The sequence below is a fragment of the Caloenas nicobarica genome, chromosome 13, assembly GCF_036013445.1.
Source record: "Caloenas nicobarica isolate bCalNic1 chromosome 13, bCalNic1.hap1, whole genome shotgun sequence".
NCBI lineage: Eukaryota > Metazoa > Chordata > Aves > Columbiformes > Columbidae > Caloenas > Caloenas nicobarica.
Genome location: NC_088257.1, coordinates 1,701,919 through 1,727,160, shown reverse-complemented (window position 1 = coordinate 1,727,160; position 25,242 = coordinate 1,701,919). Strand labels below are relative to the sequence as shown.

Genomic DNA, 25,242 nt, shown 5'->3' with positions numbered 1-25,242 from the left:
CTTTGAGATTTTTAATGAATGAAAGCTCTTTTTAAATACAAGCATTCAAAAATGCTGTAAAAGGTATACATTTGTTTTTTATCATTTAGAGGTGGAGAAAATACCAGACACAGAAAGCCAGTCAGAAACGTGAATTAACCCCAAGGAGAGCAAGGCCAATTTCTGCAGTGATCACCATGCAACTTCTTCACTGAGGTCAGTGGGAGACACAATCTTCCTGACAGTGTCACTAGATAATGAGCTGGGATTTTTGGCCTAAGAACAGAATATTACTTACTATGTGTATTAATTGTCAAGCATGTAGTACGTGTTCCATCAGAAAATAGTGTCCCTGTCAGCAAAACCTTGTTAGTCCTGCTGAAGAGATGATGGAAGATGCTGCTGTAGGAAACGACCATCTTGCCAATAGGCCCAGGAAGGATCTCTCAGCAAAACAGATTTTACTAATGATTTTGCAAGACCGGCTGTCCTAACTAAACATAGGCAGGGCAAAAGCCCCTGCTTATATCACCCTAATCCCGGTGGAAATTCCCTCCCCTGTTCCCCATCGGTTGGTTCTGCAGGGTTTACAGACCACCCGGCCCTGCCTCAGTTTACCTGTCTCATTCATCGAACAACCCCCTCCCCCTTATCGATTTATTTAAAATGTGGATTCCTGGCTCCTTGGCTACCCTTCCTCCTAGCTTAACTTTTTACATACGGAAATCAGTCTGCATTCCAGGATTCGTTCGCAGAGCCTTTGTTTTACATTAAGGATTCATAGTCTGATGTTTCTCGGTCCTTCCCCCGCGCTGGGGTCAGGCACCAGGTCCCCGGTTTTATCAAAACAACGTTCCTCCTTCAGCGGCTCCTCACTCCGCTGCAGCCAGAAACGAGGCGAGGAACCACTGAACACGTGGACTGACTTGCAGAAAGTCCCGGCCGGGCTGGGAACGCTGCTGCCGCCGCCAGGCCCGGCCGAGCCCCCGCCGCGCCCCCGCCGGCCGCAGGGCATGCCGGGAGCCGCGGGGCGCGCCCGCGCCGGGTGTGCCGGTTGCGCCGGGTGTGGCGGTTGCGCCGGGCTGGGCTCCGGCCGCGGCTCCAGCTCCCCCGCGGCGCCGGCAGCCGCTCGGCCCCGCCTGAGGAGCCCCCGCCCGCAAACCCCACCCCCGGCCGCTCCCCCGCCGGCGAGGCCCGGCCCATGGCTCGGCGCTCGGCGCGCTGCGCGGCCGTTCGGAGCGGCCGGTACTTGCCCGCGCCACACGGGCCCGGGGGCAGCGGCGGCAGCTCGGCCGCGCCATGCGCGACTACGAGGAGGTGACCGCCTTCCTGGGCGAGTGGGGCCGCTTCCAGCGGGTCATCTTCTTCCTCCTCAGCGCCAGCATCGTCCCCAACGGCTTCACCGGTCTCTCCATCGTCTTCCTGGCCGGCACCCCCGAGCACCGCTGCGCCGTGCCCCGCGGGGCCAACCTGAGCGGCGAGTGGCTGAACAACAGCGTCCCGCTGGAGCCGCGGGGCGGGCAGGCGGCCCCGAGCCGCTGCCGCCGCTACAGCCTGGCCGCGCTCGCCAACTTCTCGGCGCTGGGGCTGCGGCCCGGCTGGGACGTGGAGCTGGGGACGCTGGAGCAGGAGCCGTGCCGGGACGGCTGGGAGTACAGCCGCGCCGTGTACCGCTCCACCATCGTCACCGAGGTGCGGGCCGGCGGCAGCGGGTTCCTCTGGCAGCGGGAGGCGCGGGCGGGCTGTACCGGGAGTGCCGAAGGGCGCGTGGGTGTCATAGCAGCGGTTTGTGCTGCTGCTGCCCCGTGGCCGAGGGTCCCTGCCCAGGGCATCGTCCTGCCGTTAAATCCGGAATGCTAAATTCGAGATGTGCTGCTCGCTTCCACTTGCAGAAGTGTATGAGGAGAAATGTGATGATAAACTTGTGTACTTTGAGGGTGCCAGAGATCTGGAGCAGGCTGCCCAGAGCGGCTGTGGACTCTCCTTCACTGGAGACATTCAAACCCCACCTGGACGCAACCTGCTCAGGGTGAACCTGCTTTAGCAGGGGGGTTGAACTGGATGATCTCCAGAGGTCCCTTCGGACACCAGCCAGTCTGTGATTCTGTGAATTACTCTCCAAATGCAGCTCATTTCCTTGACCAGTGTGGCATGTGTACAGTAACCACTTGATGGGTTTCATCTGGTATCTGCAGCGGTGGCCCGGAGCGAGGTTCAGCACAGGGACACGGTGTTCAGCTCGCTGGGTGATTCAGAGATGCCTCTTTGAACCCCGGCAGTTCAAAGGGGTTTGAAAAAGGCGGTTGAAGTCACCCTGACGTGTGCAAGGTGCAGCAGTCAGGAATCCCTGGTTTGATGCTGTGTCCGAGAGGACTCTGAACTTTGCTGAGTGCCCACGATGCCTCTGCCTTGGTCATGCCCACTGCTTTGGTCTCCCCGCTCACCTGCTGGGATGGGTCAGGGTCAGGTTCTCCTCTGCTCAAATACACCCCTCGGGTCAAGGCTGTGGTCAGGGTAACCGACCACAGCTGAAGCTGTCCTGGTTGTCCCTCTTGTTTCAGGTCAAAGCTGTACAGACCCATGGGTACTGGTTGACTTAAGATACAAAGAAACGGATTTTGAGGAATACTTAAATTTCAGAACGTGCATAAGTTTTTTTCAGGTTTACAAACCGTTTGTACAGTCCCATCGCCCATTTGTGCCTGTGGACAAGTTTTACAGAGCTGGAACTAGATTTGCCTTTACTCCTTGCTTTATAGAATGGGTTGTGATGGGTGTTTGGGTAGCGATGGGTGTGAGTACTCAATGACAACAAGCTGATCTGAGCACAGAAATCTTCCTCAGGAGGAGTGGGGTGAGGACGGGAGCAGGGACAGGAGCTGTGTCAGCACAGGGGGGCATGGACGTGGTGACACCAGAGCTGTTGGAAGTTTCCCTTGAACACGCACAGCAGCAGGGACTCGGGTGTCTCCAACAAGCGGCACAAGGTGTTGCCTCACCCGTTGTCTTCCTCGAGAGACAAGCTGCTCTGAATTCCTAGATCCTGGTCATTGCAGAAATGCGCTGTTGTGAAAGGTTGGGCTGCTCTTAGGGCAGTGTAAGGCAATTGGCATCTTCTCGGGGCAGTTTGGTTCACAGGTTTTGTTCCGAGTGCCTTAGTATAATTGCTGACCTTTCTTAGACATGGTTTTGACCAGTACTTCTTTGCTGAGCTTTGACTCGGTGCAAATTAAAGTGACTTGAGCTACCAGAATATCATCAAGGAGTCTTATAATCTGTAAGAAGCAGCAGCTGCCAACATTTTTATGAGACTCTCAAGAGCTCTGGCCCATTATCTCTGTGGTTTGGCAGATGTTTTGTGTCTGTGGGACATAAAGTTGGTCTGCCCAGACATCATGTGCTGAGGCAGTACTTTTTTTCCTTTCATATTAATACTTGTGAGAGAGTTTTGCAAGAGCTGTGGCCTTTCACATACTTGCAGGTTTTCAGTGTTAAACTTGTTTAATTTCTTGTCTTGTTGGAGCAGCTTTCATGATTCACTAATCCTGTGTTTGGTTGCCTATCTCTAACTTGTTGAATAACCATGAGGACCTTTGTCCCAGATTTCTGTAGCTGACACTGGGAGGGGGAAGGGGGAATTTTTCTTAAGAAAGCTTTTTGCTGAATCTCAGAGGAGACTTAAAACATTCAGTTCCCTCTCATTTGAGGAGAGACTTCACACGCATACGAACAACAGAAGGTTGTTATTAGCCAGTCTGCAGTATTTGACCAGCTCCTTTGTAACACATTTGCTGTCTTTTACTTTTTGAAATGCTGTGTCTCAGGGAATAAGGAAAGCTTTACTGTGGCTCGATTAGCCATCTGTGTCGTTCTTATTCCTACGTAAGTCCCATTAAAAAAGAATGTCGGAGTAATAAAAGTTTATATGTAATAGTAAAAGGAATAAACCCAGGGGTGATTAAGGGAGAAGGCTAACTTCTTCTGCCAACCATGGCTGTTAAGGGGCTATACCGAATAACTACGAATAGAATCGAGCAGTGGAGTCATTAAGAGCATGAGCAGACTAGAAATATGATAAGATATGAGAAGACATTAGATGATACAGCAATCGAAACATTTTGGTCCATACAGGACTAATTCTTACATGCTGGAACATAGACACAGAATTTTGTAGACACATATTCATCGTCAACTTTTAAAAATATGTTGCATCGTTTATCCATGTGAAATCAGTTCGATGCAGGTGTCCTGTCATACTCCAGAGCTGCATGTTTTGTATCTGTTGGGCTCTGAACAAGCGTCAGGGACCGTTTGGCTTTTGCAGAGGAAGGATGCGTGTGGTGGGAAGTGCCAAGTGTCCTGGGGCTCTGGGTCCTGTCTGGATGTGCAGGGAAAGTTCTGGGTACATCTGAGTGCCCTGAGGTTTCTGTTCCCTTCACAGAAGGGGTTCGAGTGTCCTGTGGTGCCGTCAGACTCCTGTTCGTGAAATCAGTGGGTTGTGCCAGACCTTCAGGGAACAAGCGGAGATGCATTGGTGACATCTGGAGTGACACAAGGGAGCCTGTGCTAGAGCTGGCAAACGAGAGGTTGTGATGTTCACTCTTTGTTGGAAGACCAAGGGGACCGTCTTTGTTTGCTTTACCAAAATAATGACACGGACTCATGGTAGACATTGTAATTTCCGCTGGTTTTCTGAGAGCGGAGCCAGCAGCTGAGGCGTAGATCAAGCTGTGTCATCCAGGTTCAGCTCTCACCGAACTCTTCATTAACATTAGTCACCCCCATTATTTCTCTTTTTTTAAAACAGATGCATCCTCTTTCTTGCCAGAGGTTAATATCTGCTTGTTTTTCTGGCTGAGGTTCATACTGACAAATTCTTGGCTCCAGGAGCTGATAAAGTTGTGGGAAGACTTTCAGGTGATTTGCAGGTACAAATTCTTAGTATTAATAGTCTTGTCAGAAGGAGGAAAAAGAAGTCTGGTTTTCATTTAATAAGTAAAGATGAATGGCTGTCAGATGTACAAAAGTACATCTAAATTGCTGAGGTTTTCAAAGGTGAGGTTTAAGAAGCACGTTACGCAGGACTCTTCAGCATTGTAAAAAGTACAGACATTTCTGACCTCGCAACACAAAACAGAGTTGGTATTGTTAAAGAACGATAGGCTGTGGTTGATATCAGTCAAATGGAAACAATGAGGAACGGTGGACAATGGTCGGGTCATGTTCCCATTGTGCTGTCTATACTTCAGATTAAAACTCAGCTCATGTTGCTCAGTTTCTGATGCCAGTGCCCTGTTTCCTTTCTCTCCAGCCATCTCGAAAATGCGATGTATGGGGGAGAGTTAAGTTTCTGCACTGGAATGATAAAATATTTGGCACTTTCCTTCCTATTCTGTGCAAGTTTTACCTCTGTAAACATTTAAAACAACTACAAGGGGAGAAATTGAGCAGAATGTATATTTTGTACAGACAGACTTCTGTTTACATTTAGGTGATGAACTTTAATGTAGGGTCTGGAACTTCAAAGTATTTGTAATATACAAATGTATTTTCAGAGGAAAGGGTGTTTAATAACTCTTATGGCTCTCAAGTAAGTAGAGAATATTTATATGCGTATAAACAAGACTGAATCGAAGGTCATTAGTACTCAGTTGCGAGACTGGGATTTTTTTTTTGGAGAACCTGCCTCTACTTGCAGAGAGAAACAAGTGATAGGAGAGAGTACAGGATATTGGATTGGCTTCAGAAATTCTTGCTAATGTGTTGATTTTGAAAAGAAAATATTTGCTCATGGGACTATCCCACTTAATTTTTTAATCATGTGTGTTATTCTCAGCAAGAGAGGAAAACAGTTCAAAAAAGGAGTGGAGGACACGATATATCGTAGTGGTAAAAATTATTTTCCTGTAAGGCTTGTCCTCATATAACAGGGGTGTAACCGAGTAAGGCTCTCAAAATTGTTGTATTTGTCACAGCTCATCTTTGTTCAGGGCTCTAATAATGTTATTAGGGAAGGGCAAGTGCTCCTGCAGTGCAACAGTTCTCTCTAATCTGAGAAACTCTCTTTTTTTCAAGTGGGATCCTAAATTAGATTGTTGGTGGCCTTGCAACTACTTCTGTAGCTTTCCCAACATGTTTGGTAGTGGTATGTATTTGGTGGTGGTATATAGTTGTTTGCTGTGACGCTGTATTGCAAGAACTGTTGATGTTTTTGGAGAGCTCCCTTATAATCAGACTTGTGATTTCCGTGCATTAAAAATATTGGGCAAATTTTATGCTCAGATAAGACAGGCATCTTGTTATTGGCAGCTAGAATTTTGCTAGTCCTGTTGTACCATCTTGTAAGAGATGACAGAATCCCAGTGACGGTGAAGCAGGATGAGGGATCCACATTGATGCTGGTATGAGAGCCAGTGCAGGTTTGGTGTTGGAATTCCCGGAATGCCGGCTCTCCTCCCGTCTCCTCCCGTCTCCTCCCGTCTCCTCCCGTCTCCTCCCGTCTCCTCCCGTCTCCTCCTCTAGCGGGAGTGACGCGACACTAAGCACATACTTGTATGTGTGCTGCTTATTGCAATTCTAGCTAAACCTGCGATAATACTTCTTGTTGGAGTTGTGTGGTGATGAAAGGCTGGAAGCTGGTAAAATGTGCCTGGGGAGGATCCTGTGTTTTGGGGAGAGAGTCTGAGGGAGCAGTTTAGTTTTTTTATTCCTCTCAGTTTTGTAACTGGTCCTGCCTTATAGCAAGGGACTTGGAGCTGTGGTTCCAGGTAGCTGACCCACCATCTGAGAGATGAAGCAGAACTTGGAAAATGCTCTCCTGAAGAGATGCTGAAGTGATAACTGGAAATACCTGGGACTGTTTCATACTCTGGCCTCACACCTGTGCCCCACAAACAACTGCTTCAGCCCCTCTCCCTTGTGATATCCCCCACCTTCTCCCCCAAGCTGTCCCCGTTTTCTGGCTGTCTCCATGGCCTGTCCTCTTTTTCCCATCCCCTCTTCCCACCTGTCCTCGCCAGCGGGTGGTACCAGCCAGGAATCCGTCACAGAGGTGCAGATCTCACCACGCTCTCGCCTCCGATGCATAAGCCATTATTGCTGCTGGCGTCATCACCCCAACCTGAAGTATTGTTCGGGAAGGAGCTGCAATGCAAAATATCTGCAAGCTGTCCGAGTAAGAAAAGTTTAAATTGCAACAGAGGATGTCCTCTTCTAAATTAATTAACAAAACCGAGTGAGAACGTTCTGTGCTGTGCCTTGAGCGTTGGGTACCAGTGTTCTGGAGCTTGATGCTTCGCTACATCAGCAGCTGCTCTTTGAAACAAAGCTGGAATTTTTTTCTCCTGTTTGGAGGCCTGACACGCTGCTGAGGTTAACCTTATCTCGTTCACTGGGGCAAAGGCCGTTACAGCTAGCAGGCTCATCCAGAGGACACTAAGAAGTGAAAATAGCACATGATTTTGAAGCAGTGGGTCAGGGCAGCCTGTGTCCCAAAGCGCTGCCAGCAGCGGGACACTCGCTCTGGGTGATGCTGCTTATTTACTGGGGCAAGGGGTAACAGACCTTAAAATCCCTTTGTTCTGACTGTCGCACATCTGAGGAGTCTGTAAAGAGCTGGTATTGCACAAGCCAGGTAGTTTTCCCTTGAAAATTTGTTGCTGAAGTTCACTTTGGTGCCTGGTTCAAGTGGTCTTCAGCGTGACAGCTCGTGACGTTGCTTTCATAGAGGGACAGAAAAAAGAAAAACAACCTGGTAATCATTGCCACATTGTAAGGACTGATATGTTTCCACCTGCCAATGCAAAAGGCTTTTGGCAGAACAGTGCAAAACATTTTAATACCATGAACTTTTCCAAGCAACGTCTCCACCTCAGTGGTCTGAAGGAAACGTTTGTGACTGGGCACAAGCTCACCGTGTCTGGAAAGCCAAGTGTTGTGCCCATACAGAGTGAAAAAATCCAGAGAGATGGAAGGAGATGGCTCATGCAGCACAGGGTGGTCAGCTGGAAAATAGTGATGTTTAGTGATGATGGGCTACAAATCGCTGAGCTGGATGTTTGTCTAGTTAGATCTTTAGTTGTGTTATTGAAGACGTCTGGCTCCAGTAGTTGATACAAAGATGGTTCTTTGTGAGTAGGTGAATTTCTATTAATGCAGGATTTGTACTGGGAGTGATACTTGTTTTCCTGATATGTGTCATCAAGTGAAGGCAGCTGAAAACCACTGAAACCTTTGGCCTCTGTAAATTCAGTAACGATCATTTGCTGCATATTTCCAAGGTGCCAGATACGTTTTGCTGAAGCTTCCTGGCTTGATTTGCCTCTGTGGTCATCAGGGAATTGCTCAAACTTTCATTAATGTATAATGAAGTACAGCTTTTGTCGAATAAATACAGATCTAATTATAAATGATGGTAAATTCTATGATTCTATGAATATTAATTACAGTTACTAATCTAAATATTGATAACTAAGGTTAAATCCCTTATATGAGTGGTGTACATTTGTTAGCACTTGTTTCTTCCATGAAACAAGTGGTGGTTCAGCTGATTTTGGGAGTGGAAGGCGATTGCCGGTGTTGTTCATTCAGTGCATGGTTGTTTGTGATCCCTCAGCCTCAAAACGTGCACTGGGGTGTAGTTGTAGCACGAGCTGTTCATAGACTGAGGGTTGTGAGATTCCTGGAGTCGAAGGTTTAATGGCGAGGAGACGGGGCTGGCAGAGAACGCAAAGCGCTGGTGTGGAGCTGGGACACAGCAGCCGCTTCTTATGGGGCAGATCAAAGCATTGACAGGTGTTCCAGTGCAAATTAAAAAATAAAACTAAGAGGAAAACACACTATACTTAATTATTTGTAACTGGGGAGCAAGGAGGATTAATTCTTGGGGGCAGGGTGAGTATTTTCATTTCAACCTTTTTATTAGAAATTAAAAACTCAAAGCTGCCATCCGCAAAACATCAGAACCCGCGGGCTGCTGGGCGAGCGGGGGCTCTGGGGTCTCCCCAGCCCTCCTGCTGCCTTCGCTCCTTCTCGTATTTACACACCTTTCTCCTCCCAGATAACCAAAATAAAATTAAGACTCTTTCAATAATAGCTTTTGGTACAGATACAAAAATAACACAAGTGCAATTTCAAAAACATCAGACTGAAGTGGGCAGGAGATTCGACACTATTGCAGTCTTCATTTAATAAATGTCTTCTTCCTCTTTTTTTCTTTTCGTTTTGGAAATCTTGGTTTGGTGTATGTTTCAATTTGTATTCCAAATATTATAATTGATGCTAGTTAGGTTCCCAGAGGACAGTCTCCAGTCTCAAAACCATTTTAAAATGTAATAAAGGAGGAGAGTTTTTTTTTTTCAATATTCTTGTTTGTATAGTTCAATTTCTCTTAAATTAGAAATGTGATTTTTTTTTTTTTTTTTTTTAATGGCAAACTTTCCCGTGTGCAGGGAAAATCAAGTGTGGGATCTGTTCCCACTCCTTCCAAACCCAGCAGCACTGCAGCAGTTGAAGGGGCGGCAGGGCCTGTGAACAGGAGCCGAACCAAGCGCGTGCGGAAGTATTAGTTCCCATTGCTTGTGTGCGTGTGGGGGAAACGCCACAGCTGTCGGCTGTGTAAAGAAATCCACAGGGGTCATGCTCCCCAGACAGATGGCTGGACTCGATAAAGGTCTTTTCCACCCAAAATTATTTGATTCCGTGGCTCAGGGCCGGGGACTTTCCCCTCAGCATCCCTCCCGTTATTTCCACGGAGCTGTATATGTGCAGCAGGTCAGTCACTCATTTCTCTTGCGGAGGTTTTCTGTCCAAAGGGTACATTTTAATCCGGGCTCAGCCAAGGCATTTAGAAAGAGGGTGGGAAATGGTGTTTATTACAAGATTTTCCTGTTCTCTCTCCCGCAGTGGAATCTGGTGTGTGACAATGACTGGAAGGCCCCGCTGAGCACCTCCCTGTTCTTTGTGGGTGTCCTGCTCGGATCCTTCGTGTCGGGACAGCTCTCAGACAAGTAAAGTATATCCCCAGAGCTGCTGGCTCTGCCGCGTGCTCCTCTGGGAGCGATGCTGCTGTGCGATGTTTCCCAGAAGTGTCTTCGTGCAACCACTAACACATCTTTGTTCTCTGACTGTCTGATCTGAGTGTACACGGAGTGTGTGAAGGTCCTGACACAGAACAGAATGTTACAAAGATTGTTAGTGTCATTTTACCTGGTTATTTTATCAGTGAAATCACTTCTGGAGCAAATTGGTTTTATGCCAGAAAACAGGTGTAGGAGATAAGTTTCACCTGGAAAAATCAGACCAACAACATTCTCTTCTAATTACTTTGGACTATGTCATCAATAGAATTGCTAGAATCCCTTAAATTGGTTTGGTTTTTTTTCCAAGTGCAATGAAGATTGCAGCATGGGACCGCTTACTGATGATAGTATCTTATAAACCTGAGTTTTATCTCTCTTTCAGAAGCTTTCCTTCTTTTCCCTTTCTTAACATGCTGATCTGTGTCATGAACCCTATGCTCCTTAGAGAAGCAGCACCTAATACTCTTATATTTTAAATAATTTGCTCCCGATAATTTGTCTCCTTGCTCATCCTGTCAGTAAGAAAGGAGTAGTGTTCCAGCACTTACTTAAAGGCAACTTAACTAGCAGCTCTTAGAATATTATTTTTTTCTTGGCCAGTGGATTTTCTTAATATATTTAGAATAGTTGTGCCTGCGTCGCATTTCCTGAACCTTTGCTTTTTGCAGATGTTTTTCGTCTCCTAAAGCATGCCTATGAGTAATGTTATTTTTCTGTTGCTAAACGTGTCATTCATGCTTGTTGTATAATCATCTCTCTCTTTGTTTTTGTTTTCAATCTGTCCATGGAAGGTTTGGCAGGAAGAAGGTGCTGTTTGCAACTCTGGCAATGCAGACAGGCTTCAGCTTCATACAGGTCTTCTCTACCAGCTGGGAGATGTTTTCAGTGCTCTTTGTGCTGGTCGGTGTGGGACAGATCTCTAACTACGTGGCAGCGTTTGTTCTTGGTATGAAAGTCCTGCTGGGCACAGTATGTGTGCTTTGGTCTTGTGCTTTTCCTGTTCCTTTTCATTGCTGGCTTAGGGTTGATTTGTTTTGCCAAGCAGCCCTGTTGAGATGGTGTCCTCACCGCACATGGGTAACTCATGGCCTGCTTGGAAGCTTGCAGCTGATACAAGTGCAAACCGAATTAATTCTGTGGCTTAGCATCTGCAAAAGGAAGAAGAAGAAAACCCCAGCAAACCAAACAACTACCAACAACAAAAATCCTCCAAAAAACAACCAATCAAGCAAAAAACCAGAAACGGATCGTTTGAAACAAAATCTGTCTTCCAGTTGGAAAGATAAGACACATAAGACATGATTTTTCAAGGATTTGTCTTGTCCATTTTGGAGCCTAAATGCCTATTTGGTATAAAATCCTGTAAGAGAAAAAAAAAATCAAGTAAGCATTATAAAGTCTGCTTAAAACAGCCTATAGTAAAAAATGGCATCATGATTCCTGCTTGGCATATTTTCAATATAACTAAGACTGTATTTGATCAGATGGGAGCGTGAGTTACCTCACAAACCTGAGATTAAAAAAAAAAAACAAAAAAACAAAAAACCACCCCCCACCAACAACAAAACCTATTTTAATTAATGTTATTTACAATGGCCTCACTGTCCAAAGTACCAAATGTTGGCAAGAGATTAATTTTGGGCCAGAGGCGGGCAGTGCAGCTGTGTAAGCGGCGTGCAGCTGACCACACTGCAGACGTGCTGCGCAGCTTCTGTAATCTTCGATTTCTGTGGAAATGAGGAATGTTATCTATCTTAACAGTGAATTAGTCTTTTAGAAGGTGATGCAGGTCAGGATCCTAATTTAGGCACCTCTGAATTACCCTTTAAAGCAGCTCATCTCTCACCATAAGCTCGAGAGGACCCTGCAGAGGTCAAGCTGAGCTTAAGTGTTGTGAATGTTGAGTACTAAGTTGCGTGGTTTTAGCTCCTGGAGTAAAATGGGAGATTCCAAGAACATAAAATTATAGAGCTATTAGCTACTTCTAGCTACAGAAATACTGTGTGGCCTGATTCTCTTCCTTTTATACATATAAATACCTGGGTCAATGCAGGATTATTGCATGAAGCAGATCTGTGGTGCCTCTAAAACCGGATGGCAGAGCGCACTATATACTGTAACTACCCGGTGTAGGACACTTCAAAGCCAGGCGTTAGAGCTATTTTCGATAAGTTACTTGGTTGCTATTAAGTTCAAATACTAATCTTCACTCTGTTGTTTTGAACAGGCTCAGAAATTCTTGGCAAATCCGTTCGTTTGCTGTTCTGCACGCTGGGCGTTTGCATATTTTATGCCTTTGGCTACATGTTGCTGCCACTGTTCGCTTACTTCATCAGGGACTGGCGGATGCTGCTGCTGGCGCTTACCTCACCTGGGCTGCTCTGCATCCCGCTCTGGTGGTGAGTACAACTAATTTAAACAGTTTAGTCCTTACAAGGCCCTGTCTGCAGGTTTTTGGGATCCAGACTCCAAGCCAACCAGCCTGTACCAGTGAAATTCAGCAACAGGCAGCTGGAGAATGGACGTTGTGTCCTTTCCCGTTCCCAGTCATTTAACTGCAAGTCCATAGCTTTGTGGGTGCTCTGACTCATGCCTGAAAAGCCTATTTTTCATTTTCTTTAGGCTTCTATAAATTTAAGTGATGTGCATGCAAAGAAAAAAACCCAAAACATAAAAGACATCCTTCTGCACCAACTGAAATCCATGAGCTTTGAGGGCAGAATGAGAAACCAGTAGTTGTGGGAAGCTGGACAATGCTTAGGGTGACATATGTACGACAAGCTACAAAACTTGCACATCTGTGAGACTTCTGTGTTTTCTTCCATAGTTAATGAAATACTTTTAGATAGCATGCAAAGTTTAAATAGTCCACATGGTGGTGGTGTTTCTTCACTTACACTAGCAATGTTTGTGATTCCATCTGCTTTCTTACAAAGCCGAATGACTCAGGTGAATTCTGTTTTCTGACTTGCCTTTATATGACATCATTTATAGTTACTAATTTTAGATGTGTTATTCTCGAAGGATATGCCTCTTAATATACAGCACGCTGCTTGTGTATCCACATTTCCAAATTTCAGTAATGAAGCGGTTTTCCTGTACTTTCAAGGTTTTGACTGCTCTCTTTTCTGAGTCATTGCTTATGTACTTTAGTACTTGTAAAATCCACAGATACATTTTAGTCTGTTCTTGTTCACTATACTAGCCTGCTCTTGTAAATCTGATTTCTGTTGTCATTGCTCTAATTTCTGCAAGATGTGGCAAGTTTGGAGCTCTTCATGCCTGGAACAGTGTGTTTGGGTGCCTGCAGCGGTGCTTTCTGTGGAAATGCAGACTCGTTATTCTGGACCTTTTCTGCAGGGTCATCCCAGAGTCTCCACGGTGGCTGATCTCCCAGGGGAGGTTTCAGGAGGCAGAAGACATCATCCAAAAGGCTGCAAAAATGAATGGCATTACAGCCCCGGATGTGATACTCGACCCTAGTGAGGTAAGATTCATTTAGCAGTTCAGTTATTTGCTTGACCCATTAATGATCTGCTAAAGCGATTAATTTCCAGAGCTGTGAATTGAAGTGTGCCTGCAGTGTACTATGTACTTCTCACATGGGTAAAAGGTCATCCTCTTCCTGAAAAGCAGAATATCCTTTCCCCACTTCATGAAGATTTGCAAAGCCCTTGCTCTGCCATTCCTATGGGAATGCCAGCATGCATTCCGATCTTTCTGATCCAGTTTGCAGCCACCTTTTTCCGTTTAAACTAGTTTTTAGGGGAGGTAATGAATTTGAGGTACCTATTGCTTTGTGATCTACATACTTGTGCTGAACAGACTTTATGCTCATGTAGTCTAATATACAGGGTGTTCAAAAAGATGGACCCAATTTCAAAGATAGAGTGATTTCAACTTTGGTCCATCTGTTTGAAACACCTTGTAGTTCTACAGAAGTCGTAACATGGGACTAATACTGGCCGGTGGCAGTGGCAAGAATGTCATTCTAGTTCAATTTCCTACTCAACTCCATTTTCTACTCCATGTTAAGGAGAGCAAAACTTGAGCTCCTCTCAGGTAGATCTGTAGAATCTGTCCAGGCAGTTGCCCAGTTGGATTCTGGTTGACAATTGACATTGTCTTGTCATTTATCTGAAAATACTTTATATATTCCCTTGCTTGATAAGGCTTCTACACCAGACTAAGGAAGATGGTCAGCCATGAAACTGGAGTGTGCTTGGTATCGAGACTGAAACAGCTTCGCTTGGGTTGAAGTTATTATAGCGGAGGTGCAAACCAACCTGTCTGTCCACATTTATTTGTAGGTAGCAGGACAGACAACCTGGTCTTGCTGGAAGAGACTCAGAATGCCAGGAGAACCCAGACCTACTTACGATAGCTTTTTCCCTGGATTTTCATTAGAAGATGCTTTTTTTTTTTTTTTTTTTCCCTTTATTTCTCCTTCCTTCTCATGCTTTAAGCATGAGAACTCACCCGTTGCCAGCACTGCAGCAGGAGAACAGAAAATAAGCTCTGGCTCCAGCATCTGCTTAAGGCCACTGTCCCTGGAATCCTCTGCCTCTTGTTCTTAGAAAGAAATACTGATCTGCTTGTCTCTGGGTGCTGGGTGACAAGCAGCAGCAGGCAGGAGTGGGGATGTTGCCCCAGGGAACACTGGACACAGGGAAATGCCGACTTGACTTCTGCAGAGTACAGTGCTTATTTACAGATAAATCATTGCACATCAACTTTCAGAAACACAGATTAACGTTCTGACACTCAAAGGCTCCAACAAGCACTGTTTAAATGCAGAAATCCTGTCTGCCTTTTTGCTTTTTAAAGTAATGCTGTGACCAAAAATTCTGTACAAAGCTTTTCTCCGTCAGTGCTCTGTTGGCACTGTTCTCGTGTCTGCTTTCTGAGGAGCTGCGCAGCAGAGGCTTGCAGCCCCTCTTGAGGTTTTAGGAAGCGTGTTTATGCTGCAGAGAGGTTCTCAGCGATCTCGCTGGCCCTGAGCCACTCCAGCTCATGTCCGCAGTGTCCCCCAGCACAGCACCGGCAGGGCTGAGGCTCCAGAGGTTTCACACCCAGTTAGAATTCTGCAGGTGACTGGTCCAAACAAGCTGTGGGGCACAAATAGGGGGGTCTGGTTGGCTGAGTTATCCCGTGGAAGTCGATAAAAATGTTTGGATGATGGGTTTAATTTCACATCATCATTTAGCCCTCCCTGCCCTTCTCGGCTTCTTGCTCTAGCCTGTCCTGTCCAGGATTATGTTGTTTGCTTATTTGGCTCCTAAAAAGCAGGGTCCTTTTTCTCATCAACTGTGACTTTGAATTCTGCTGTTCCTCGTTTTGTTTTGTGATTTGTTTGGGTTTTCTTTTTTTTGTTTGTTTGTTTTCCTGTTTGTTGGTTTCTTGGCAACAAATAGTGGCAAAACTGCAGAGTTCTTAGGAAGGATCATGTGATTGATGAGAAAAGGCTGGGAGCTGCGGGGCTGACTGCAGACCGGGTGCTGGGCTGTTGCCTTCAGGCAGAACGAAAGCTTTCCCATGTGAAGAGTCGTTTGCCTTTCATGGAAAATGAAGATTTATGAAGGCAAATACATGAAGTTTGGTGTCCGGGAGCATCACACCACTATTTTATCCTGTAGGAATTCAGAACAAAGTATCACTCAGAAATCATTTTCACCAGATTGCAGGGGTTACGTGAAGTTCATGTTTCCGTTAGCTTGGAAACAGTTTAATAGACATTGAGGAGATAATGCAAATTTTGAGGTGAGGGACAAGAGTCAAGGGCCCCAAATTTATTTCCAGCAACTAGTTTGCCAAAAATAACATCACTAACTGAATCTGGCAGAAAGGCTGATGAGGAATGAAGTTAAACTAAGGGTTGTTTTTGTCTCTGTATTGGTGTGTTGTATCCTGCAACATGTCCAGCTACTTCTGCTGGATCCACCTGATGTTTTAGGGGAAAAAAGTTATTGAAGTAGGACTAATAGAGAGTAGAGGATGGTATATTAGACCAGGTGGAAAGAGTTCAGAAAAGTTTACAGCACTTGAGCGATTGCACTATTTTGAAGCTACAGCCATAGTTTCCTTTTATTCATGACCATTTGCACACACCACAAAGTACTGCACGGTGCCAACAAAAGGCATTCAGTCTTTAAACACGTCAAAATGTAATTTGACATTCTCAGGTCACAGTGACCTAAAAAATCAAGGGAGGAAATATTCTTTGTATACAGTTGATTGTGCTTGCATGTAAAAGAGGTGTGTCAGGAAAGACTGACTCTTCCAGTTGTGGAAAGAGAAGTCTTCACTTACATATTGTGAGGTGTCTTGGCAGCTTAGAATTCCAAAAGTGTCAAAATTAAAAATATTTCAGTGTTACCTTTTCCCGTGTGATAATTTTGAGCTGCTAAGGTGGATGCGTGTTTTGTTCTTGGTTGGATTCCTAACTGATCATAGTCACACATTCAGACAGGTATGAAATGTCCTACCAGAAAAAAAGAATCTGTGGGAGATTGTAAGATAAAAATATTGTTAATGTTCTTTACTGTAAGACTGTTAAATTGCTGAGTAAGTGGCTTGTGATAAATCCTGAAAACATACCATCTTTTGTGATAACAAAAATATGACATATCTAGACAGCTGTGGTTCTTCAGCCGTGTGGTGTTGCCTTATCAAAGTTGATAGTTTTCATCAATGGAACTTGTCCTCTTAAATCACCTCTTACATATTTTGAAAAATCTCTTACTTGTTACTCCTTGTTAGGAGTCTAATTTAAAGTCCTAAATTAAAAAAAAAAAAGCAAACAAAAAACCCCTTTATTTACGGTCTTATCAAGCACGAAACTTGTTTGCATGCTTCATGGATAAGTATCTTTGCGTTGTTTACAGGGAAGTGGTTTTATTTTGAGGAGCTGGAAATTTTCGTAGGGAAAGGAGAAATTTATTGTCTTTGCTTATAGTCTTAGAAAAAGATCTCGAAAACATGCTGGATGGTGATGGGGACTCCAGCTCATCAGCCAGTTTGTCTCAGTTTAAACCCATTACTGTTAGGTCCAGCATGAAGAGTCATTTACTAAACCTGTCCTGCTGCAGCTTAATCTTGTTATTTTTTGCCGTGTCTGCAGTGGACGTAGAGGACAGTTTATCACTTTTTTTTTTTGCTGTTCTTTGGGAACCATCCTTGGTCTTTTAAGATGTCCCCAGTCTTCTGGCCCTTGGGCTAAATAAACTGTTGCTGTTGCTTTATAATTCAAGTATAAACGTATCAATAAGCAGTTGCTTTGTGAAGCCCCAGGCAGAGGAAATCATTACTAATTTCAGCCTAAATTTTAAGTGACCTTACATTAGGGAGGAGCAACTACTTTCACAGGTAGTTGGCTCCTACAGGTTGTACATATTTGGTTAGCAGTGAGGCACCCGTTTGAGCTCTGCAGCGTATCAAAATGCTGATGTGTAAGTTGGGGAGTCTGATTTTCACAGTAATTCTGCTTGCAGGAAGTTCACGTTCCCATGGGATTTCTGTTTGTTTGTTTTCCAGCTGCAAGATTTGAGTTCCCAGAAGCAACAGACGTACACCATTTTGGATCTGATGAGAACCCGAAATATCCTAACTATCACAATTATGTCAATGCTTCTTTGGTAAGCAAGTGTGGTTCAGGAGTGTGTAAGCACAAAAGCAGCATAACAGTTAAAAACTGCCCATTGAATACTTCAAGGTATTCTGTATATGGAGAAAAACAGCTCAAAATCTAACATGCTGCTGGCTGAAGCAACAAAGTTCTGGTTGCGTAGGTTCCTCATTTCAGTAACAGTCTAGAACCATGTCTGGGTTGTTATTTCTTTCTGAAGCAGTCAGGCTGATCCTGAACTGACCAAGAAGCAGATGGGCTGGTGATGATGAGTGGGAATCCTGCCTGATGTGGGGCCTTGGGGAACCTGGGGAACAGCTCTTCTGACTCTCACAAAGTCTTTGAGGAGGAATGAGTGGTGCCCTGTCCCCAGGCAGGGACCTGCTGCTCGGAACACACCATCCCTGACTTACCTTCCCATCTCTTGTATTGCCTCTTAAAGCGATAAAGCTGCCTTTGGAGTTCTAATCTGAGATTTCCTGAGACTTTCCTGTTGGCTACTCTGTCTACCAGCCACCTCCAGCTTGGTTTTGCACTAGCCCGAGCCATGCTTTATGCTCAATTTGATTAAACTGTTGTGATTTTTCCTTCACTGGAAAGCTCAGTGAAGCTGTAATTGCTCAGAAGAGCGCAAATGGGAAGGGTAGCTTACAGCCTGCTAGAGGATACAAAAGTGAGGTTTAATTAGTGCGTGTACCTACAGTGTCCTAACGGAGAAGGCCCCTCAAGTGCTTTGGAGCTAAGTCAGTCCTTTTGCTGACTTTTAGTGAGGCAAAGCCTTGGAGTTCAGCCCACTGGGCTGCCAGTGTGTACAAGCTGATGTGGCTTTTTGGGTCAAAGGATGACTTGGCTAATATTTAAGCCAGATTCCCTTGCCCATCACCAAGCACAGTGCTACCATCACACTGAGAAAGGAACTTGAGCAGAAAACAATTCAAAAAAGGAAAGTTGGTTCTTTGCAGGAACGTCAATAGAGTTTCCATATACCGTTGTCTTAGCTGCAAGTCCAATTGCTGATTCTCACCTTGAACTTGAAGTGAGCTGGAGAATGGAGGCTGCCCAACTTCTAACCCGCATGGAGTAGATCAGTAGTGAGCTCCTGGGCACAGCTGGTTTTGCGTGCGTGGTTGTAGAAATCAAAAGCAGCCCTTTAGCTGCTTCAGAGCTGAATGAATGAATTTGCCTTACACGGTGATTTCTGTGCTTGGCAGAGATGTACAAGAGGTTCATGGCAACCTCAGGAAGAAGAGAAATTTATCTGATGCTCTTATCCCGCTTCTTTCAGGATGATAATCTCTGTTGGTTATTTTGGACTTTCTCTTGACACACCTAATTTACATGGAGACATCTACGTGAACTGCTTCCTCTCAGCAGTGATTGAAATTCCAGCCTATGTTATTTCCTGGCTGCTGCTCCAAAATCTCCCTCGACGGTATTCAATGGCTGCTGCGTTATTCTTGGGAGGCTGTGTTCTTCTCTTCATTCAGCTGGTGCCTTCACGTATGGAACCCTTAGTTGCTCTCACATATGTATGATGGGTGAAGGGCAGTACCATGCACTGGGCAGATGTAGAGGAAAAGTATCCCAAGGGGACTAAATACAGATATTCATTTCCCTCTTTTGCCCCTCTTCCGTGGCTCTCGGTGCTGCTGCGCAAGGAGCTCACACAACCTGTCAATTCAGATAGTTTTTTAAAAGTGGGTCATTGGCTTTGTGCTCTGCTGGGATTAGCACTGGAGTCCAGTGTTGCCTTTACTGTTCATCCCTGGCACAGTGCCCTGGTAAGGTCCGAGTGTAAAACCAGGACTAGACCAGCCAGAATTTGGTAAACGGAGGCTGCCAAGAGGCTGCAGAACCTCCTGAACAGCTGTCAGTGACTGTCCCTTATGGCTTCTTTAAACAGTTACATTCAAGGGAGTCAGTGTGGAAGGATTTTTGATAAGCAAATATGCTCGTACTGAATTAGTGTTGATAGTTAATACAATGTTTGGCCACTGGAAAGGAGGACAAAATAACATGTATTGGATATCACACCATATGTGTCTCTGGGCCAGTTAGATCATATGGTTACGAACTTGTTACTGATAATGATGTTGAATATGAGGGGGGGTGTTGTTGCTTAGCACTTTTTACACCTCAAAAAACAATCAAAAGAGAATGCGCAAGAACCGCCTTGCTATTTTATACAGGTAATACATGTGTTGTGTTCTCTTTTTTTTTCTCCTGTCCTTTGAGTCAGTTGGACACTGATATGATTTGTTTTGATTTTCAAATCTAACTGTCCCAGTTAAAGTCAACCCAGCTTCCTATAATTAAATTATTGACTTGTAGCTAGGAATGTTAATGAGAAACCAGAGCAGGAAACCAAAGTTAACTTGTTTCAAATGTTTAACTTTGTTCACTTTATTAAAAAGGGATAGATGGAATTGTTTGCAATAGCAGAGATCTGGCCCTGAAATCTGAGCAGACCTTTCCAGTTCTTGCTCTGTTCTCCTTATTTTTTGCTTGGCAGGAAGCCCCATGCTCAAGAGGAAATGAAAATGTTGCCCATGCTTGTAGACAGGGAAAAAAGACACCAGAGACTGGAATTAATTAGGCAGGAGTTATACAAACAAAATGGAACTAAGAGATGCCATGAATTGCCAGAGCTTTATTGAAATCCTTACTGCGTTTTGATTTCAGATATTCGTGCACTATCTATTCTACTGGTGATGCTGGGGAAATTTGGGATCACATCTGCCTATGCAATGGTTTATGTTTACACGGCTGAGCTCTACCCAACAGTCGTGAGAAACATGGGAGTCGGAGCAAGTTCCATGGCCTCTCGACTGGGCAGCATCCTCTCGCCTTACTTCATTTACCTGGGTGAGTTAACGAGTCTGTAGGTGGGCGGGGGAAATGCTGGTGGTTGGAAAGTGATGCTTTTACCCAGACCAGTGTCCTACCTCTGGGAGTCCTTGGGTTTTTCTGCTGTCCCGTTTCCACGCATCTTGTGAAACTGCAGGTACGAATGGGGTCTCACACCCCTGGGGAATGGTTATATGGTAGAGAAATTGTGGTTTGCGCCCCCGTCGAAGAGATGCCCTGAAGACTCATACAATCTTATCAACTCAATAGGGGCAGCTCTTACAGCTGTTGTTCCTAAAACTACATTTATAACAACTTACACTTTGAATGTGAGGGTGGTTGGTTGGTTTGTTTTTTACCGAAAGCACAAATCTTGCATGAGTAAAGCCCTGTACATAGGTACAAACATGATCAGAGACTTAGAGCTGATGCTAGCTTTTCTGGGCATTGATTTTTTATTATTTTTTGTATTCTGCTAGGTGCCTATGATCGATTCTTGCCTTACATCCTGATGGGGAGCCTGACTGTGCTATCAGGAATTCTGACTTTATTTCTGCCAGAAAGCTACGGAATGCCTCTTCCAGACACCATCGAGCAAATGCTGCTGGTGAAAGGGTGAGTGTCGCCTTCTGATCTTAACGCATCTGTTCTGAGGAGTCGACTGGCCTGGGTATGGTCAGAGGGAGCGGCCGGGTTTGGTCGTTCAGCTTCTGCTCTGCTGAAGATGTAAGAGCTTGGCTGGAATCCTGTTCCCTCTTTCCAAGTGTGTATGATCATATGTACAGCATTAGGCTCCAAATTTATCATTTTACCCTGAGGACTAAATAAAAATACGTATGGGGAATGCATTTATAAAGGCACCAAAAAAAGTGCAAAAGCAACCATATAAACCAATAGCTTTGTATAGTTGCTCTTAAAGGTACGGGGACACTTTGCGGGTTATAATCTATCTCTCTAGGTTCTGAAATTCATGTAAGTACTGGCGAAGGGCTGAACTCTTCCAATTTAGTTCAACTGACCTAAAAAGGCACTGAGAGCATTTTGCCTTTTGCCGGGGCTCTGGTTGGAGCTGGCGCTTCAGCAAACACCTGGTGTACGAAAGGGACCTGTCCTGCAGGAGCCAACGGGATGTGACAGCTGGGAGGCTGCAATGACAAATGAGGCTCAGGATAGCAAAGATTTTTTTCTCTGTTCTCTTGGGTTTTTAAGTAATTTTCTTTCGTCTTTTTCTTTTTTCCCCCAGGTTAGAGTACAGGCCTGCATCTAGTAGCAAAAGGGATTCCAAGGAGGAAGAGGAAAATCCAGAGACTTTTAAAAGCACAGCTTTTTGATGGAAGTCCTGTGCACTTCCTGGTGGACTGAAAGTTCAATGGACTTTTATTCTAAAATTCTTTCTAGAAGGGGCTAGTGGCAACACTTTATTTCCTGCAATTTTAACCTTATTTATTAATTTAAACACTGTGTTCCATACTTTCTCTTTTTACATGACCATAAATGCTGTTTAGCCTTTGAGATTCTTCAGCCACAGTTGTTTTAATGCAGTAGCACCATGGAACAGTATCTGATCAATCCTTTGTGACTTTAAGTGTCTGGTTCAGCTGAAAGGTACTTGAAAATGAGTTCAAGGGCTGGCAGGGTGCCTGGATTCCTCTGCGAACCTTCTCTGGAGCTAATGCACATCCAGAAGTTAAAAGTTTCCAGAAGAAGCTGCTAATTGGTTTTGATTCCTTGACTTTTGTCTCTGAACAGAAACTTATTTATTATAGCGCAGGTTTTGAGAATGTGCCTCTCTGTGGCCTTGCTCAAATGACTTTGCATGGGCTGAATTTGGTACGAAATTCAGAAAGATGCAAAGAAAGATTTTGAGAATTAATTCTAACTTAATGTGTTTTAACCCAACATAGGTTGAAAGGGTCGTCTTGCACAAAGCGTTTATAGCACTGAAGTTTTGCTCACAAAATTCACTCGATTCCGATGCTGGTTTTCAGCTGTATCTGTACGGTGAAGTTGTCTCCGTCTGACCCTGGATGTGGCCATTTCCAGGCCATATTTATTTCGAATAACACAAAAGGTTTCATCTCTGTGTGGAGGGAGCAGCGTTGCTTTGGGGTTCTTCCCTTTTGATGTGTGGTGGAAGTTGTATGTCTAAATTGTTTTAATGTCTTTTGTGCAATTTGGGTGATGAAGACAATTTTCCTCTCTGTGTTCTGTGCTTTTAACACACGTGCACATCACATACACACACATACAATTAATATATTTAGAGATAAATTTTCTGTGTTAGTCTATGCCTCTGCTTTGACCTCATGGTGGAATGTACTGGGAACAAAATTCAAAATATATTTCTGATCGCTGGTTCTCGATTCAAGTGCCAACTGTATGATTGCTGTGAGTTCTGTTATTTTACTTAACTCATGTAATCAGCGAATAGTTAAAAAAAAAATATTGTTGACGATCTGCCAAGAAATTGTTCCTTGGGTCATGGAAGCACCCTTGGCATTACCTGTGTTTCTTTAAATACATCTAATATATATGTACACACAGTCTTGTTTGTGCTGTTCTGATTCTGCTTTGACAGATGTGAGATTTCTGTCTTGTGGCACTTGTTTGTCTTTTGTTCTGTCTTATAGAGACTTAATAAACAGAACCTGAACCTTTGTAGCCAGAGCTGTCAGGGCCTCACTGCTGCGGCAGCTGCTCGGGGAGTTTTGTGCTTTTCTTCTCTATTTAGTCAGCGGCATCGGCTGATTCCAGCCTGTCCTTAACCAATCCCCCCTATTCTGTCACCGGCTCCAGCCCATCGCATTTTGGTTTGGTTAAACTCTTCCTACCAGTGCCTTGAGCTTCAGGTTTTGCTCTGTTTTCCCTGCGCTTCCTGACCTGCTTGTTTAATATTTTAATTTCTGGCTGCAGCAGGAGGTTGGCCAATGTCACCGGGTCAGAGAACGATACGGAGAATCAGAGTTTTGTTGTACCGTGGGTTCTTCTGAGGAGAGAAATCCGAGCGTTTGGGCAGCTCCGGTGCCACTCCGGTTTAACAGACTAACAGAATCATGGTAGGTGGGTTCAGAATGCAGCGTAGGATTTGAAGCTGATCCAAAAACGGAGACTCTGGGTTTTACAAGCCTCGCTGCACATCATGTAACAGCCTTGACGTGAGCAAATCCATGTCGGGAGAGAGCGTGTAACAACCGGTCTGCCTTGCCCAAAAGACATGATACAATTTGTCAGGCTTATCGCCGTTTTGAAATATTCATTGCAAACTAAAGCTTGGTACAGATATTTTTCTTTGTTAAGCTTATTTCTAGGAACTGGAATGTTTAGATGCAGATTCTTTTGTGTGTGTTGGAGAAGAATTATCTGATAACCGCAGGAATCTGAGGCAAAACACATTTAGCTGCAACTTCCTTGTAATGAATTTGCCAATGTAAACAACCACGTCCCGTAAGTCTCTTCCTGTAAACTGGTTCAGAAAATAACCTGAAATGCAGAATACATGCTTGCCTGATACAGGAGCTGCTATGGAAATTCCTGTCCTAGAGTGCAGGGTCCATTTAACATCTCGTTTAGCTGTAATTTCTTACCCACTGTTTTATCCAGGTATGTGCCTTAACAGTGAAACTTTTGTTCTTGAATGTTTAAATACTCTGATGTTTACCAAAGGTTGTGAGGAGGATTTTTTGTTGGTTGGTTTTTTTTAATCCTGACCAGTTGGGGAATTTCCTGGTTATGACTGATGCTACAAAACACAATGGCAATCTCTGTGTCAAAAAATACACTTGTTTTTCCTTGCTTATCTTTTTAAAAACAAGTAGGATTCAGAAATAGAATATATTTAATATAGCGTACTGGGTTATAGTGTATTTTTTTATCCTACTCTTTTCAAGCTTATCTCTAAAACAAGCAGCTTGGGACTGACCTTCTGAGACTCTGCTGTAAATGGAGCACTTGGTAACTTACATTTTTTTGAGACATTTCCCTCCCCTCCCTGGAGCTGTTGTGAGTCAAGGTCCAGGTGGGAGATGCTTCTCCTGGCCTGGGGGAGGACAAGGGATGCACGGGACACTCTGGAGTCCCGAGGTGAAGTCACACAGGGATTGTCCCTTCTGTAAAGAGCTGATGGGGTTTAGTACCGGTATTAGAACGCGCTTAAACCCCAGTCTTGCCTAGTGTGCTGGCTGGAGGGGAAGGACCTGTTCTGCTGGGAAAGCCATCCTTTGTAAGGATGAAAGGACAGAATTTGCCTTTGAAAGAGGAGCTGTGATAAACCTACAAGCTCCTTGTACTGCGGAGGAAGATAATATGGACTTGACATTCAGGCTGACCTTAACCTGGGAAATACTGAACGGTTTTGGTGCCCGTAACCTGTGTTACAGCAGCAGTACAAGTTACACAAAATTGGTCAGGCAAGGTTCTCTTGCTAGAGAGCAGTGCACACCACAGCATCTTCAAGGAAAACAGCGTATGGCCTCAGGAACTCGCATCCCTCCCTTTCCAGCTCTTAGGCTGACTTCTGCCATCAGCTTGGGCACGTCACATAATCCTGTGGCTTCAGTTTCTTGGCTTGCAAGTGGAAAACCATAAACTCAAAAGGTACCGTCATTTCTTGGGATGCTCGTGCTCCACAGTCTGTAGTCGTTAGATTCTCTGGCTCTCCTGATGGTAAATGTGATGCTCATCATTTAGTGTTTCATTCAGAAGCAGGTGACTTTG

The 25,242-nt window shown here is 44.7% G+C and overlaps 1 protein-coding gene across 1 annotated transcript; it reads left to right on the top strand.

Moving 5' to 3' along the window:
- The first annotated feature begins 1,209 nt into the window (after positions 1 to 1,209).
- On the top strand, positions 1,210 to 24,239 carry LOC135993879 (organic cation/carnitine transporter 2-like). Its single transcript, XM_065644041.1, has 10 exons — positions 1,210 to 1,671; positions 9,883 to 9,986; positions 10,850 to 11,004; positions 12,286 to 12,457; positions 13,419 to 13,545; positions 17,592 to 17,692; positions 18,968 to 19,182; positions 20,365 to 20,547; positions 21,009 to 21,144; positions 21,773 to 24,239. Exons 1-10 carry the CDS (start codon positions 1,279 to 1,281, stop codon positions 21,858 to 21,860), a joined length of 1,674 nt encoding a protein of 557 aa, XP_065500113.1. The 5' UTR covers positions 1,210 to 1,278; the 3' UTR covers positions 21,861 to 24,239.
- Positions 24,240 to 25,242: the final 1,003 nt, after the last annotated feature.

Coding starts and splice junctions, on each gene's coding strand:
- LOC135993879 (XM_065644041.1), top strand. CDS start 1,279: ATGCGCGACTACGAGGAGGTGACCGCCTTCCTGGGCGAGTGGGGCCGC. Junction 20,548..21,008: donor GCCTTACTTCATTTACCTGG/GTGAGTTAACGA, acceptor GTATTCTGCTAG/GTGCCTATGATCGATTCTTG. Junction 21,145..21,772: donor CAAATGCTGCTGGTGAAAGG/GTGAGTGTCGCC, acceptor TTTTTCCCCCAG/GTTAGAGTACAGGCCTGCAT.